We start from the raw sequence: 16,562 nt of genomic DNA on the forward strand, positions 1-16,562 counted from the left end.
GAATTCACCTCTTTTAGCGCTTAAGTTGCAATCAGTGTTTCAAAAGAATCCTTTGCATTTGCTGCCTGTATTGCTTTGCTTTTCTAAGAACGTGTGAATTTTAAAATAATGACTTAATTTCTGACAGCTTGTAATTTATTTCACCCGTTGCAGTTGACATGTTTTAATTTTCTTTTGATTTTGCTGTGGATGACAGGAGTGAAATGTTTGAATTATCACTGCATTCAACTGCTTTTTCTTTCATCTTTCATCTACAGTTTTCTCGTGTACTAAAGAATAGAGCCTGGCCCACCTTTAAACAGGCCAAATCTAAGATCTCCCCACTGCACAGCAGTGATTTCTGCCCCACCAACTGCCATGTCAATGTGATGGAAGTTTCTTATCCCAAAACATCAGCGTACCTGGGGAGTGCATTTGGTGTTCAGTTGGATAGCAGGAAGCATAATTCTCATGATAAAGAAAATAAATCGGAACAAGGTATGTTAGCTTTTTCAACTTCATCAAATTATGACACGTAACTTAGGCGATCATACCTATTCCTGCATCCCTGAAATTAGCATGTCAGCAAGTCTGAAATTTTATAAAGAAAGGATTCCTCACGCTAATCATTTGGATAATTATGCATAAGTGTTTGTAGAATGAAAATGGAGTTACACATTTTCATTAGTTTTCCTCTGAGAAGAATAATTGTTTTTGTCTTCCTTACATGCCTGATAGGCACAGCTCATCTTGCTGTGAAATCGCTCATCTGAGATGGCCCTATAACTAGGAGAAAAATAGTAGAGGAGCAGCTGCAAGGGATGCGGAGTACCACCCCATGCCATCCCAGTGGGACATGGAATCAAACTGTATTTGTAGTTTTTAATCACAACTCCCCATAAGCTTTAATTCCAGAATTAAATGCAGCATTAGATTGGCATTTTATCTTTTGTAAGCTTGGACGTCTAAAATGAATGGCGCTGGATTGCTACTGTAAGTTAAAGGTAATAACGGTTGCTATGGAATGGTTTCAACTCCTCAGGAAAACTAAGCCCTATGGTGTACATTCAACATACGATTACAACTATGGCGGCCCCTTCAGGTCTGTCTCTGGGGCAGCAAGATGGGCACGGTCTCCGGTATTTGTTGAAAGAAGACGACTTAGAAACCCAAGATATCTATCAGAAACTGCTGGGCAAACTTCAGACTGCACTGAAGGAGGTGGAGATGTGTGTTTGTCAAACAGATGAGTAAGCATTTTATTTACTGTACTTTTAAATGTACATAATACAATAGCTGTAGGAAATGGCACTCCTGAATACCCATTATTCTTTTTACTGTTTGAAAATGTAGGAATTTTTGCTAAGCGTATAGATCCTCTTAATGCCAACACCTTAAAAATAAGAAAACATGGCAGTTCTGTAGATCTGTATCTTAAGGAAGCATTTAATACCAGGGAAGAGAACAGCAAGGTTCTTTCATATAGAAAACGCTAAGTTTCAGTGTGCCGATGTTAAATTGAACAATATGATGAAAGAGTACGATCTGCGTGTAAGGATTTCCTTGTGTACCTTTTACAGACCAGAACACAGCATTTGGTGGATAAACACTCAATAGATGTTTATGAAAAAATGTAAAGCATACCTAGTCCTTAACATACTTGTTAAATGAGTAAAAGCCAAAGTATGTAACCCTAGGACCAGTGACCAACACCCTTTCTTCTCTTCTGATTGAATTAATGGTTTACTAAGAAAGTACCCAAATCACTGTGCCGGTAATTTGGAATCTTTTAATCAAGAACGGAGAAGAGGAGGGAGTTGAATAAAATTTTTCCAGAGCTCAACTCTGATTCTTATTCAGGAATTTGAAGGTTGGAGAATTGCCTGAACTCTGTAGGATGGTTTGCTACATCATGGAGTGTGACCGTGCTTCACATCTAGTCAAGGCAGAATGGAATTTGGGGTAGTTCAGTTTCTCACGTATAGAAGAGGGTGAATAATCATAACCAATTATCTATTTGTGGTGAAAAATATAAAAATTAATACGAAAAGCAATCAGCCTAGGGCTTGACATGCTTGCTTCTTATTCAGGGGATTGAAATTGTTGAATATATCATAGTGGGAAAAATCTGAAAATGGTATAAGGACTATTTTCCTCTTTTTAATGTACTCCCTTTATGAAGTTGCAGATTTAGACGGCTATCAAATGTGTATTATTTAGTTCACACACACATCATCCCTACTTCCACGGATAATTCAGATTTCACATAAAATGTTTAGAGCTGATTCTAAGGCTTTGTTGTAATTAGACTTTACACTAATGAAATTTTAATGGACATGATCTCTATACATCTTTGAAATTTAGAGATCAAAATTACCATATTAGTGCACCATATTTCTAAGATTATCTTTAAGTAGTTACTATTTACTGTGCTACTGTTTTCTGACATTTTTATGAGTTAATTTAGAATTGAAATTCTGTTTTCCTTTGTCTAATACACTAGTTTTTTAAAATTACTTATGACACTTGGTATATTATATTGGGACCACCCCATTCCTAGACAATTTAAACAGTTTGAGGTTACTTAGAGAACAGGTGGTTATTTTTAAACAAATATATGATATTTGGAATTGTTTCAGAATGACCTTGTGACAGAGAAGTTAATATTTTAGGACATTATATTTTGCTTTATTTAATAAATTGATTTTATCATGTATGTTATATGTATTTTAGAAACCAGTCTCTTTTTTCCCCCTGAAGTATTCAGGAGGTTCAAGAGGAAGACTGTTTATTAATAAGGCAATGGATAGTAACACTGAATCATGGATCCTAGATCTCAAAGGGATTCTAGGAGAGCATCTGGACCAATCCCATGATTCCAGTTAAACCAAGAGTTATTATTCGTCCTTTTCAGATGAGTCCTTTGTCAATGGCAGGATTATTGATGTGCCTGAGTGAACACTGCCTTGGAGACTGGCTCTCTAATGCACTGACTACCCAGCACTTCCTGGCACTTGTCCAGAGTTTGTCTGTCTTTGTGAATTTATTGACTTCTTTTTTTTTAAGTTCAGCTAATGTAGATATATTTTCAAGGAAATGGTTAGAGCCAAGGGGCTCCCTTTACTTGGTTTAAAATGCTTTATATTTAAAGCACTAATTTCAGAAAGAGGGTTAAGCTATTTTTATTAACCAAAGCTAGTTAAGATGATTACCTATTTTTACTTGTGATTTCGCCACTCTGTTATTCTAAAAGTCTTTACCAACTGCGCTTGTTTATTAGGAAAGTGACATGAAATGAGCCAGTGGTTTGAGACACCTCCTTGGTCTTCTCTGTGTGCCCCATATAATTTAATTCTAAATCTAAATATGGTCCACCATAATCCAGTGTGTAACATAATCACTTTAAAACAGTACCGTTGTCCAAGTGCCTGGATGCCCCATTGCCCCGTTCAGAAATGCTGCAGTGCAGTGAAGCTCGACAAATTATTTAAAAAGCTAGTTACTAAACAGTTTTCTCACCATGTAGAAATTATTCTTGGTCTAACATAGGTGCCTCTGCAGAGTGGAGAAGCTGATCTCAGCTGCTGTGCCGAGTTTTAAGAGAATTGCCTCACAATATCTCCCTGCTAGCCTTTCTAGGAGTCATTCATTCCTGTGAAAGGTCCTGGTGCTCAGCCTGTCTAATTGTGAAGTCTGGTTTTCCTGTCACTTGGGAACACATCCTTTGACACACAGGCATTCCCCTAAATCCTCCTACCTTGTTCAGATCCAAAAATAGAACTAGAGACAGATGTGCTGTGTAGTAACAGGAAGTAATGTGATGTTATGAATTTCATCAAGATTTTGTGATTCCTGTTTCATTTCAGGAAGCTAGATATTTAGCCCTTTAATGGGCGATTTTCTGGTTAATGACGCTCGGGTATTAGATATAAGTAAAGGGAAAAAATAATTCGTGGAGAGTCCAGAATCTTTGACAGGGTTTTAAAATTCAGGGTTTGTGTATTCTCACAGAGAGGAAATGAATAAAGAGTATTGGGGGCTAGTAAGGCAGGAAATTTGAGAATAGACTTCATTTTGCAGGTGCCACATGTCCCAGGATTGAGTGACAACCAAAACACATTGTAGGACAGTTAGTGAGCTGGGGGTTACAGATAGGAACGGTAGGGCTGGTGGTGGAATTATCTTTGAGGTTTTCCCAAGCATTTTTCTGGTAAATGTAAAAAACTGGGCACAGTTTCATAAAAACTAGCATGTATTATAGGGGCTCATGTGCCGGGCACAGTTATATGATTACATGCACTGATGGCTTTCGTTCTCACAGACCAGCTGTGAGTTGGTTTATGAAACACTGGACTGTCTCACAGACGCCTCAAACTTAAATTTGTTTCTGAAACTGAAATCTACTTTGACCTCATACTCAAATCTGCTTTGCCCCCTCCCCCATCAAGGTTGTCCCCCTTCTCAGTATTCTCCATCTCTTCAGTTTATGAAGCCAGTTTATGAAGCCGGTATCAGCTGTGATTCTTCTCTTTCCTTTCCCTTCACCTCCAGTACCTTATCAGGTCCTGCCAGTTATACCTCAGAATGTGTCCACCCCATCACCTTAGACTGGGTCACCATAGTCTCCTCCCTAGTACCCGCTGTAGAATTTTCCAGCTGTGCCTCTCCATCTAATACATTCTACATTCGGCAGGTGCCGGAGGGATCTGTACAGGTAAGTTGTGCTAGTCCCCTGCTTAAAGCCAGTTAATGGCATTGCAATGCAGCTAGAATCATGGGAGATGCGTTACTGTGGCCTGCACATTTCTACGCAGTTTGCCCCCGTCCCTCTCTCCAAACCCATTTCTCTGAGCTCCTCTTGCATCAGCCTCTTTCTGATCCCGGAACGTGACACACCTCTGCCTGGTCAGCCCTGCTCCCGAGGCCGGCGTGGCTGGCCTTCTAGGCACTCAAGTGTCAGGCTGGTGGCCGGTCTGTGGAGAGACGGTACCAGCTCCCCCGGGACACAGTCCACACCCTGAGTCCCAGTCACTCGTGTCTTCCTCCTCTGGACTTCCTGCTTCCTCTACAACTGGTTTTTAGTTTCCACAGTATTATGAGTGTGTCTCACTCAGCCCATCTCTAAGATGAGAATAACAATAATAATACTGATAATAATGAGGATACCCACTTCATAAGGTGGTCTGAGGGACTGAGTGAATTAATACCTGTTAGGTACTTAGCATAGTGACCAGCATAAGAGCTCAACAGATGTTAGCTGTGCGGAAGAGGATGATGGTGATATTTAAATCTCAGTCAAATAGAAAACGCACAGGTATACAGAAATCTTTATTCATCAAGGGCATTTGGTGGAGATTGACCAGAAATGGTACTCAGCTCAGGATGTTAATTCAGAATCAACAGACCTACACACTGTCAGAGGGATTTTAACACTGTATACGAGCAAAGGTAAAGGAAAATATTTCTGCGAGCACAGATATTAAGCTTTATGCTCTATTATTACTTTATTTTTTATTTTTTTTTTTGCGGTACGTGGGCCTCTCACTGTTGTGGCCTCTCCCGTTGCGGAGCACAGGCTCCGGATGCGCAGGCTCAGCGGCCGTGGCTCATGGGCCCAGCCGCTCCGCGGCATGTGGGATCTTCCCGGACCGGGGCATGAACCCGTGTCCCCTGCATCGGCAGGCGGACTCTCAACCACTGCGCCACCAGGGAAGCCCTATTATTACTTTTAAGAATCGAGAGATTTTATGCAAAAACGTGGTGTCAAAAACATTGTTTTTCTATCATTTGTTTGTTAGCCTAACACTTGTTCTCACAGGGTCAGTGCAAGCATGACTGCAGCTGTTTAAAATGAAAAGCAAATATGTGAACACAATTTGTAGAGCTCTGAAAAAAATGTTTATGCTGAGCCCCCGTGACTTCTCATTTAAAAGGTCCATAGAGCACAGAGGACTCCTTGCAGAATGAGAACTCCTGCATCTCTTTCCTCTTTGGTAGTCAGAGTTCATCTGTCTGTGCAGCGTGCAGCTTGGGTAATTGGAGTTAATCTAATGCTTTAATCTTTTGGGTGGAGGGAGTGAAGAAATACACAGTCTGTCTCATGAGACATAAACATATCTTTCCAAATAGAAAAAGTGTGTTTAAAATAATTCATAGCTTTGCAGGGCCCTGAGCAATCTAGCAGAGCTCCCTGATTTTCCCAGGTGTCTAAAAACTATAAACTGCCCAAATATTATTCAGATATCATCTCACAGTGAGACCTTACCTGATGCCACTGTTTGAAGTTGCAGCCCTGGCTTCATTCCCTTTTTAGAAAGTTTTCACCTTCCCAGTTGTCACCATGTGATACACTATACAGCTTATCTGGTCACTGTTTGTTTCCTCCCAGTAGAATTTAAACGCCAGGAGGGCACGGACTTTTGTTTGTTTCGTAAACTGCTGCATGAACAGCACCAAAGGCAATGCATGGTTCGATAAATGTGTTTAATTAATTCATTAGTGAAATGACTTAACAAGTATTTACTCTGCACAGTGTTGGGTTTGACATTGTGGGATATAAATAAGAGGTAGAAGATCTTTTCATGGTCTTGAAATAAAATAAACATGACATTGCTGTGGAAAAATGAGTGTCAAGATATGCGCATATGTGCTGTTGACTAGAACAGCATGTCATCGGTATTTGGTAAATAAAAGAGAAGATGATTGTGGGCTGGAGAAACTATGCCTGGGCCCTTTGTTCAGTTATGGTTTAATTTGTTTTGCAAATTCTATATCACATTGTTTGATAGTAAAGACTGATTCCATTTTTGTGTCATTTTGAGTTAGTTCTATAAGAAACAATTTAGAGCCAAACATGCAAGTCTAGCCTGGTGGAATCAGGGCTGCCTAGAGTCTGCATCAAGTTTTTTGCCAATTCAGAGTCTGGAAGTGTGTTTTAGCCTTGAGCCCAGTGGAAGAGCTTTGCGTTTGGGCAGATTCACGATGTTTCATGATGACTGGGTTGTGGATGGTATTGGAGTAGCCCCTACTACCGCCTGTCCTCACCTGTGTGTGACTCTGTTTAGCGTCTTAGGGTCAGGACGGGCAGGACTCCTGTTTACATGAGTGTGAGAACAGTTTGTCCACATGATATTCTCCCTGACAAATAGAGAAAGCCTGGGGGAAACCCAGGGCAGGCGGAGAGGGGCAGTGGGATTTTAACGTCTGAAGGTAAGCCAGTGCAGAGGTTTAAGCCCATTTAGTGTTTATTTTAATATTTGGATAGCACTTTAAAGTTTCTCAGGTATTTTCACGTGGTGGTGACAATGGCTGGGAGCGAGGTGATGCCCGTTGAGTACCAGCAATATGTTCTATGCATTTCATTCTCACAGCAGCCCTGTGGGTAGCTATTCTTATTATCCACTTTTCATAGATGTCAGAGAGAGCCATCCTGGTTTTGCCAGGAGAGCATAGCTAGTCTGTGGCAGAACCTGGATTTGAACACAGCTTTCTCATCAAAATTGTGAGCTGTTTCCATTACTTATTCTGAGAGGAAAAAGTGAACTGTGCATGACAGGCATTTTATGCAATAGGGTATTAATTTCAGGTGACACCTAGAAGAAGCTCTAGAAATATCTGTAAGCCTATCATATTCTATGAGCAAGGTAGTTATCTGTAGCCGCCAGTGTGAAAATGTGCACTTATTCTTTTTTTTTTTTATATCCCACTGCAGCCTTCTGTCTTCAATAACATACTCTCCTAAATTAGAACGTAAGGCATCAGAGTCCATAGTCCCAACAGACAGTGACAACGAGAAGGGAGAGAGAAACAGCAAACGCGTCTGTTTTAACGTGGCAGGCGATGAGCAGGAAGATTCAGGTCATGACACCATCAGCAACAGAGACTCTTACAGGTAATTCATTCATTCCTGAAACTCATCTCATTGACCAAGTCAAATGTGATTCTGTATTTTCCACAAAGGTCTTGAAAAAAATTTTTTTTTTTTTTTTTTTTTTTGCGGTACGCGGGCGTCTCACTGCTGTGGCCTCTCCCGTTGCGGAGCACAGGCTCCGGACCCGCAGGCCCAGCGGCCATGACTCACGGGCCCAGCCGCTCCGCGGCATGTGGGATCTTCCCGGACTTGGGCACGAACCTGTGTCCCCTGCATCGGCAGGCGGACTCCCAACCACTGCGCCACCAGGGAAGCCCTTGAAAAAATTTTTGACTGTTGTTTTTGTTTATTATTCCCACAAAATAACTGCTGGCTGTTACCAACCTCAGACAAAGCATAGTGAGACATCACTACCTTTCAAATTCTTCCCTTTTATAATCTGAGTAATTTGGACAAAACATTTTTTCTCCAACCGAGTGGACCTCATTTAGGAGATTTGTTATTCTTTTATGGATTGTGTAACATGTATGGCAAATAAACAAGTTGTGCCTGTATTGACAGTTTTTTCTTGAATATCTGTTTCTGATTATTGGACTATTGGGTAGTGAACAGGAGTTCTTTCTGTTTTGTTTTTCCTCCTTCCTATGTTCTGTGATTCAAGCTAATTGAACTAGTTTCACGTGCTCACCTCTGTGACCAGCTTTGTGCGTTTCTTCTTCCCTCACATGCCTTCTGTACAATTTTGATAGGACTGCTGTAACAGAGTACCAAGAACCAGGTGGCTTGAACAACAGAAATTTATTTATTATCCTACAGTTCTAGGGCTGGAAGTCTGAAATCCAGGTGTCAGCAGGGTTGGGTTCTTTCTGAAGGCTGTGAAGGAAGGCTCAATGTCGTGGTTGCAGACGGCTGTCTTCTCCCTCTGTCTCTTCCCATCCTTTTCCTTCCAAGCCTGTCTCAGTGTCCATGTTTCCTCTTCTTATAAGGACACCAGTCATACTGGATTAGGGCCCCCACTAGTGACCTCATTTTAACTTGATTACCTCTGTCAAGACCCTCCCTCCGAATGAGATCACAGTTTGGAATACTGAATGTTGGACTTCACCATACGCATTTAGGGGCGGGGGAGGGAGAGATACAATTCAACCCATAACACCTTCCCTCCAGACTCTGTCGAGTCATCTTCTTACCAGACTCTCAAATGATGGCTCTTCCAATGAACTTCCTTAATTGAAAGTGCTTTTTCTCCTTTGAATCCTTGTGTCACCTGGAACCTCATTGAGACCTGTGGCAACCTGCCACGTATGCTGAGCGTGCAGCTTCAGAACCTCCCGTTTTATGTACATTCACCGAAGACAAAACCTCTCTTACTCTTATTTATTATACAGTGTTTTACAGTGAAAAGATATTTAGTAATTATCTTTAAATCGAAGTTGTTTCATCAGAGATGTTTAGCACAAACTAGTAGCTAACATTAAAAGCATTCTTACCAGACACAGGGGGAAGCAGGATGATTTCACGGAATTCCTCCCACAGCCCTCTGTGGCAGGTTCGGATATTAACTGCATTTTACATCTGAGGAAGTTGAGGCCCGCAGGAGTTACATAATTTACCTAGGAAATCAGGTGGCCTGGCTCTCAGTTTATTAACCATTCTACTATTCCAATTTCTATGTGAAAAGGATTTTGATGAATACGTGAGTTAATTATTCCTAGAAATTTAATGATATATAAAACAAATTAACCACTTTTACCATTTCACTTACTTTTAGCTTCTAAGGAGACCAGTATGCTCTTTAATAAGAACCTGTGGTTTCTCTCCAGTGGGAAATTACAGATCTAAAAATACCTTCTTCCCTCAAATTCTAGTTATCAGATAATTAACATTACTCTCAGGTTCTCTCTAGGGTAAAATAGAAATTTTAAATGTACATTTAAAGTTAAATAAGTCCCTTTTACTTATTCTGAGAGAAAAAAATATTTATGTCTCCTGCACTACTTCTGAAATCTGTCATGGGTCCATATTCACACACAGACATTTCTAACTTTCTTTCCCTTGATGTTCATCATTATCCAGCACCTAGCAGGTGTGGTGTCCTGTGCTGGGCTCCGGGATGGAGACAAGATGCCATCTTCCTGGGGCGGGGGAAGGGTGGGAGCTCAGAGTGCAATTAATAAGTTATCCTTTAAGTTACTAGAAAGGGTTGAAAGGCAGAGCTCTTGAAACAGGATTTTGTCACTCTTAGCGAATCAACTACAGGCATATACCATCAAATGGATTATAACGAATTTTAAGTTTGGTTTGACTCCTGTAAATAGCTATGCATTTTAAAATTCAATTATGATTAGATTATATGACAAGAAAAGTTGAAATATGACCGAATTGAAAATACTTTCGTTTAAAGTAAGATAAAATGTGAGTTGAAAAAATTTATCTTTCTCATAAATTTCTATAAAGCATATTAACACATATAACCGTGACATAATAAGTTTATCCAGTAAGAAGTGGCAGGGAAACTTTGCCAGATGCACTGCTAAAGTGACACGTACCTCATTCTTCGCAGCGACTGCAACAGCAATAGGAATTCCGTCACCTCCTTCACCAGCATCTGCAGCAGCCAGTGCAGCTCGTATTTTCACAGCGATGAGATGGACTCAGGTGCGTTTGGTGAAGGCACGCGGACGCTTTGATGATGCCGAACCTAAGGGATTAATTTGCCTGATCCATTTTTACCTTTCATTAGCCATTCTCGGTGGCCACACACACTGCCTTTCAGTTTTACATGCTTGAGAAAGTCAGCTTCCCAATCCCATTATAAACAGAGTGAATTTTTAAAGAGATGGAAGAAACAAACTAATTTTTATGTTAATAAGTGATGTTTCATGATATTTCTGTGTTACTGCATGGTACCTGTATGATAGGTACACAAGAAACAAGTTTTCTAGGATATTAGGCATTGCTGATTGTGTAAGGAGATGGGATGGGCTTTGAAGCAGGATTTGAAGGCAGCAGATGCACCTGAGCTAGGCTGATGGGCAGTGGGGAAGGGAGTGATGAGAAAAACACTGCTTGAAATAAATACCTTATAAATGTTTTATTTTGTGTGTGCTAAGAAAAAGACTTTCCATCGAGTTAGGAAAAATCTTAATTTTTAGATGTGCAGTTTATTCCAACTATTTGACCATTAGAAAAATTCACCATTTGAAAGAATCATTAATGTGGGTACCACAGGATTCTTTCTGTGAGACCCTCTGCTTTCATCTCAGTTTTGAAGGAGCAGTAATCTGACATCCTAATAGTTATTAAAGCTTTTGGAATTCTTTTTCTGAACATGAGAACTAATGTATGGAATAAGAGCTAGTGTTTAATTATTTTTTACTTTATTGACATTAAAATGCTTTGGAATGTTAAACATAAGATGAATGATTTATTTTTAATATCTAGGTGATGAGCTTCCCCTGAATGTTCGCATTTCTCGTGATAAACAGGACAAGATCCACAGTTGCCTTGAGCATCTTTTCAGCCAGGTACAGTTGGGACAGTTGTGGGTATTTTTTCCACAGACTAAACTGTCAGAAATTCATTTTTCAGACATAGTGGAAGGAGTCTGGAGTCAGAAAAGAATCTGTTCCTGCATCCCCTGTACCTTAATTTCTGTAGTTTACAATGGAAAAGAGACTCCTTCAGCCAGCTAACCCAAAGGATTGTTATGAATGTCAAGTATTCACAGTCTTTAGAAGATTATAAAGTGTCCTACACACAGGAGTTATTCTGTTCATTATTTGTTTCTTTGTGGGTTTTCAGATTCCTCCATGACATTTCTTGTTCACCTTCATTCCTAACCTCAAGAAGCACAGGGTTGTCTTGTGCTCATGTTGTATTTTGCATTTTTAAAAAATTTATATCCACAACCAAAATTCATAGTGTAGAAGCTTTTACCACTTTGAAAAGGATTATGATAACTTTTAGGTGTTTTTAAAAAATAATTCTAGAACTCTTACTTCTTTTATAAAGAAAATTTATATTTTGTATGAATATTTGGTAGGATAGTAAGAGATGTCATTGTAAATGTTATCAGGTGAGTTTATCCTGATATTTTATTTAAAGATAGATTTTGCAAGCAGCATGGGATTTCAAAAATAATTGTTGCTTTGAGGAAAAAAGTATTTTACAAGGTTGACTCTTGGAAATACCGAGAAGTTATGTAACTCCCAGAAATCTCTGCTGTTATGACAGGTGGATTCCATTACCAATCTCCTGAAAGGCCAAGCTGTTGTGAGGGCCTTTGAGCAAACCAAGTACCTGACACCAGGTCGAGGGTTACAAGGTAAGGTTTACAAAGTAACTGTTAGAGGCAACTGGGAAACAAAAGTGGGAGACAGTATAGTGAAGCAAAAGCATGGCCTGAGAACAAAAGTTCTGGGTGCTCATTTCATAATTCATTTAATACTGCTTCTATTTGGATAATTGTTGAATATATATATATATATATATAAATCAAGGCCTTTTAGAGTTCTTTGAAAGTTTAAAACGTTTAGTGCCTGTAGGGGCCAAACCGAATGAGTTAATTGAAGAAATATAAGTGTTGAGTTGCTTTTGCTGAAACTAGACTTAATGCCTACTTGGTGGTAGGTAGCCCAGTGATGGGGGGAGGGGTTTGGGGAATGGCGGTTGGCAAACAGAACAAGATCTAGAGCTCCCACTTTCTGATGTCTAGTTTAGGATGTTGAAATAGAGTTTTTATCTAAATTCGCTCCTCTGTTTAAACATTTGTAAAAAGAGAATAATAAGATTTGATGTTGTTTTAGATTTAACAGATTTTCTCCTGTGATAGAGCTAAAGAAATTGCTACCATGATAATAGCCTAGGACCACAGGAATGAAAGAAAGAGGATTCTTTGTTTATGGGCTTGTGAACTGGTAAATGGTTGAGACTTAAGAGAGCTTTTCTGTGTTTATTTAGAGTTTCAGCAGGAAATGGAACCAAAGCTGAGTTGTCCAAAAAGGTTAAGGCTTCACATCAAGCAAGATCCTTGGAACCTTCCCAGCAGTGTCCGGAATCTTGCTCAGAACATCAGAAAATTTGTTGAAGGTCAGGATGAAAAGCAAAGAACATACCGTGACATTAGCAATACTCATTTAAAAACCCATCGTGCCTTGATTACTTTTTGAAGTTTTTCATGTTAGGAGGAAAATAAAAGGACTGAAAAGGGTGAGTGAAGGCGGAGGAGGGAAAGAAGGAATAAGATGACAGAACCTTGTGTCCCAAGGATCTAAATGACGTGGACTGTATCACAGAAAATATTCTCAGGCAATAAAGTAAGGGCTCATTTTTAGGAAGACAAGTGGAACGTGGAGGGATTTTCATATTTTATAACATGAAACAGTATGAGAAAAATTCCTAAAGGGTTCACAAAACGTATGAAGCTATACTTCATGGAAAGTCTACAAAATCAATCGTGAGTCTGTGAGAATCAAAAGAATGACATAGGTTGCATCATTAGTTTTTAAGTTTCTCTTTCAGAAGTGTTTGTCTAAGTTGATTGTTATTAACTAGCATAAGTTTGTCTACTCAGCATCCCATAACTGATACAGCCTCTGACTGGAGATATAAAAGACTTCAGGACAACTCTAGTGAGCCTGGTTGCATGTTGTTTAGGGTCAGAGTTATTAAGTAGAAAATTCTGAGAGTTTCTAAAGTGATTGTGGTGAAAAAGATGAAATGAGAAATTTGTTTAATTTTTTTGTAGTGTCTAAATCAGTGGTTTTCTTCCCAGCATTAGACCAGTGGTTGGCAGTGTCTAGAGACATTTTTCCATTGTCACAATCGTGGGCATTCTATTGGCATCTAGTGGGTAGAGGCCAGGGATGCTGCTAAACGTTCTACAAGGTACCAGACAGTCCCTCACAACAAAGAATTATTTGGTCCTAAATGTCCATAGGGCTAAGGTTGAGAAACCTGTACAATAAATATCATGGCTGTATTTCCCCGTCATTTGTATGTCATTGGGATGTGGTGAATAGTATTCAGCAGAATTACATCATAACCCACCATTTTTTAACCCATCACTACCATTTTTTTAGGGTAAATTAGAGAGAGTTGCATGCTTTGCTGATGGAAGACAGCTCTTACACCCTGTAGGGTCTGAGCCTGTGATGTCACTCCTTCGTGCCTCAGTGTGTTCACTTACTAAATGACAGGGATGGTGTAAATGTTCTGTGATTACCCGGTCTTCTGCCTAGAAATATACTCAAGTATAACAGCTTAGATATTGTTTAGAGATCAATAGAGAAGAAATTTGTACAGAAATGGAAAACTCCAAATAAATCACAACAATTCTATTGTATAATGAAATCTTTTATTCTTGACAACTGGATTTCTTGACTGTATCTTTATTTTATAGCTAAATATAATGATTATTTGTGACACATTGTAACATCACGTTCAGTCAGAAGTCTGAATTTAAAACCCCCCAAAATAATGAACAGCAAAAATGACAAACATATTTTTAAAGGCTGTGAGCTTTAAGGAATTTAAGCATATACTTTACTGAGTAAAAGGTATGTTTTCGCTGAGTGGATGCCAGTGTCATAACACTCCTAAAAGTTATAATTTGTGAATCTAAATGCAGTTATTCTCATCATCTCTGATTTTTTCTTTTTACATTATATTTGTTTTTAGAATAAATGCAATATCAATCGAGAACAAAGAAACCCTTAAAACTTTTTCTTTCGTTTTGTTTTTTGAAGAGCTTTATCTTTAAGAAAGTAGCTTCTAATGCAGGGCAAAAAACTTATTTTTTAAAAAGTTTTTTTTTTAAGAATTTTACATTTTCATCTCAAGTCTTGCCTTATATACTCAGTACTTCTTTTCACAATGAGCGGTCATCGCAATGACAACTATCTACATATATTGATTGATTGATAGATGTTGTGAATATTAGTGTCCCTCTTGGTCATGGGAGCCCAGCAGCTGACTGAGCATGGTTGGCTGTGCTGAGTCCTCCAGTCAATGGAGTCAACAGAGGGAGGGCTCTTGGCAGAATTTAAGCTGCATCCCTGGCTGCAAGTCTCAGAGAGCTGCAGTTACTCTTTGGGTAAGAGCTGTGATTGTCACCGTGATAAGTGAGTCTTTAAAAACAATCAGTAGTTCAACTCAGTGGACCATCAAGGGAGGGGACGAGCTACCATTTCCTGGTGATCTGTGTGGTGTCTGGTCCTGTTGTATGGGGTGGAAGCAGCAGCTCTGGGATCCTTGTTCTGTGGACAGACTCAGAAGTAACCTCACCCGTTCAGCATGAATTCATCCTGTTCAAGTTAAAGTGGTTTTCATTCTATTTCCCAAATTGTCTTTATGGAAGGATCGATTTAATGGAAGGTTAGGTCTGGGCTGGAAGTTTAACATAATGTTACCTTGCCGGAATGTCAGGGTGTATATGTATAGCTGGGATGACCCCATTCTGATGTTCCCGTAGGGGAGGAAAAAAATATCCTTTTTTTCTTTAACTCTCCCAGTAAATTAGTCTGACGAAAAACAAGTTAACAGGAGAAAAGCACATAAATTTATTTATTATAATTTTTACATGAACACGGGAGCCTTCATAAGGAAATGAAGACCAGAAGAAAAGGTTAAACCTGAGTGTCTTTATACTAGGTTTGAAGAAGAGTAGAAAGTCCTGGAAAAATTTATAGAACAAAAGGGTATGAGCTAGGTGTAGTAACCTGAGTGGGGGGGCGGTGTTCAGCAAGGCCTGTTCCTCTTGGCATCCCTCCCTCTTTGGAGATAAGGATGATCCTTTCCTTTGGGTATCGCTCTCCTGAGCAGCTTATGACCTGCTTCTGGGGGAAAAGGGACGTGGTCAGAGAGTCCTTCCTGCCCTCACTGTTTCTCAGATTCCTTCAGCTTAAAATAATTCAATATGCCAAAGTGCCGTGTTTGGGGGTAGCCTGTTCCAAACCCCATCATTCCTTCATCTCTGATTTCAAAATATCCTAGCAAGTATATACCAAATATGATATCAAGGTATAATAAGTGTATGGTCTTTATGTAGGAGGGACTGTTCCAGTGCCGTTCATAAGTTATCACACTGCATGCCATTCACTCAAAGCCTGTAAACTGAGGGCAGAGGAGAGCAGAAGAAATAGTGGACTAAATGGGGGACAGAGTCATTGTGTGGTATCACTAAGATAATCTCCTAATTCCTCAGCTAAGTTACGGAATCACAGTGTCAGCTAACTGAAGATATTTTTACGTGGTTAGCCCACTGTGGTATTGTGATTTATAATAAAAAATATATATTTGGTCTTCATCCCCTTTTCTGGCACAGAGATCAAAAAACCCTTGAGATTTCCTGTGATGAGAGGATAAAGCTGTCTTTTCTTATGTTAATGAGGTGACTTTTGGAAATCACCAATGGATGGTGGCTGGTTGCCTGGGGAACCAACCCTGTGAGTAGAAGGTTGGAATTTTAAGTCCCACCCCTGACCTCCAGGGAGGGGAGAGAGGCTGGAGATTGAGTTCAGGTGCTAATGGCCAGTTATTTAATCGACCATGCTTATGTTATGAAGCCACCATAAAAACCCAAAAGGAGAGGACTGGAGAGTTTCTAGGCTGGTGAACTTGTGTTGGTGCCTGGAGCTCGGTGCCCTTTCCCCACGCCTTGCCCTGTGCCTTGCCCTCTTCCATCTGGCTGTTCCTGAGTTACATCCTTTTA

General features: G+C 39.7%; 1 protein-coding gene across 4 annotated transcripts in view; it reads left to right on the forward strand.

The window, feature by feature from the left end:
- Window positions 1-16,562, forward strand: part of PREX2 (phosphatidylinositol-3,4,5-trisphosphate dependent Rac exchange factor 2) — a 288,710-nt gene that overhangs the window by 165,707 nt on the left and 106,441 nt on the right. For 3 of the 4 annotated variants that reach the window (XM_060287422.2, XM_030859603.3, XM_060287423.1), the window contains exons 24-30: window positions 258-477; window positions 1,022-1,229; window positions 7,691-7,870; window positions 10,413-10,507; window positions 11,294-11,376; window positions 12,086-12,176; window positions 12,812-12,940. In XM_060287422.2, the coding sequence (XP_060143405.1) occupies window positions 258-477; window positions 1,022-1,229; window positions 7,691-7,870; window positions 10,413-10,507; window positions 11,294-11,376; window positions 12,086-12,176; window positions 12,812-12,940 (1,006 nt within the window). Of the gene's footprint in view, window positions 1-257; window positions 478-1,021; window positions 1,230-7,690; window positions 7,871-10,412; window positions 10,508-11,293; window positions 11,377-12,085; window positions 12,177-12,811; window positions 12,941-16,562 lie in introns of those variants that run through there. The other variant, XR_009559575.2, reaches the window with a different exon arrangement.

This window comes from Globicephala melas, chromosome 17 (genome assembly GCF_963455315.2).
Source record: "Globicephala melas chromosome 17, mGloMel1.2, whole genome shotgun sequence".
NCBI lineage: Eukaryota > Metazoa > Chordata > Mammalia > Artiodactyla > Delphinidae > Globicephala > Globicephala melas.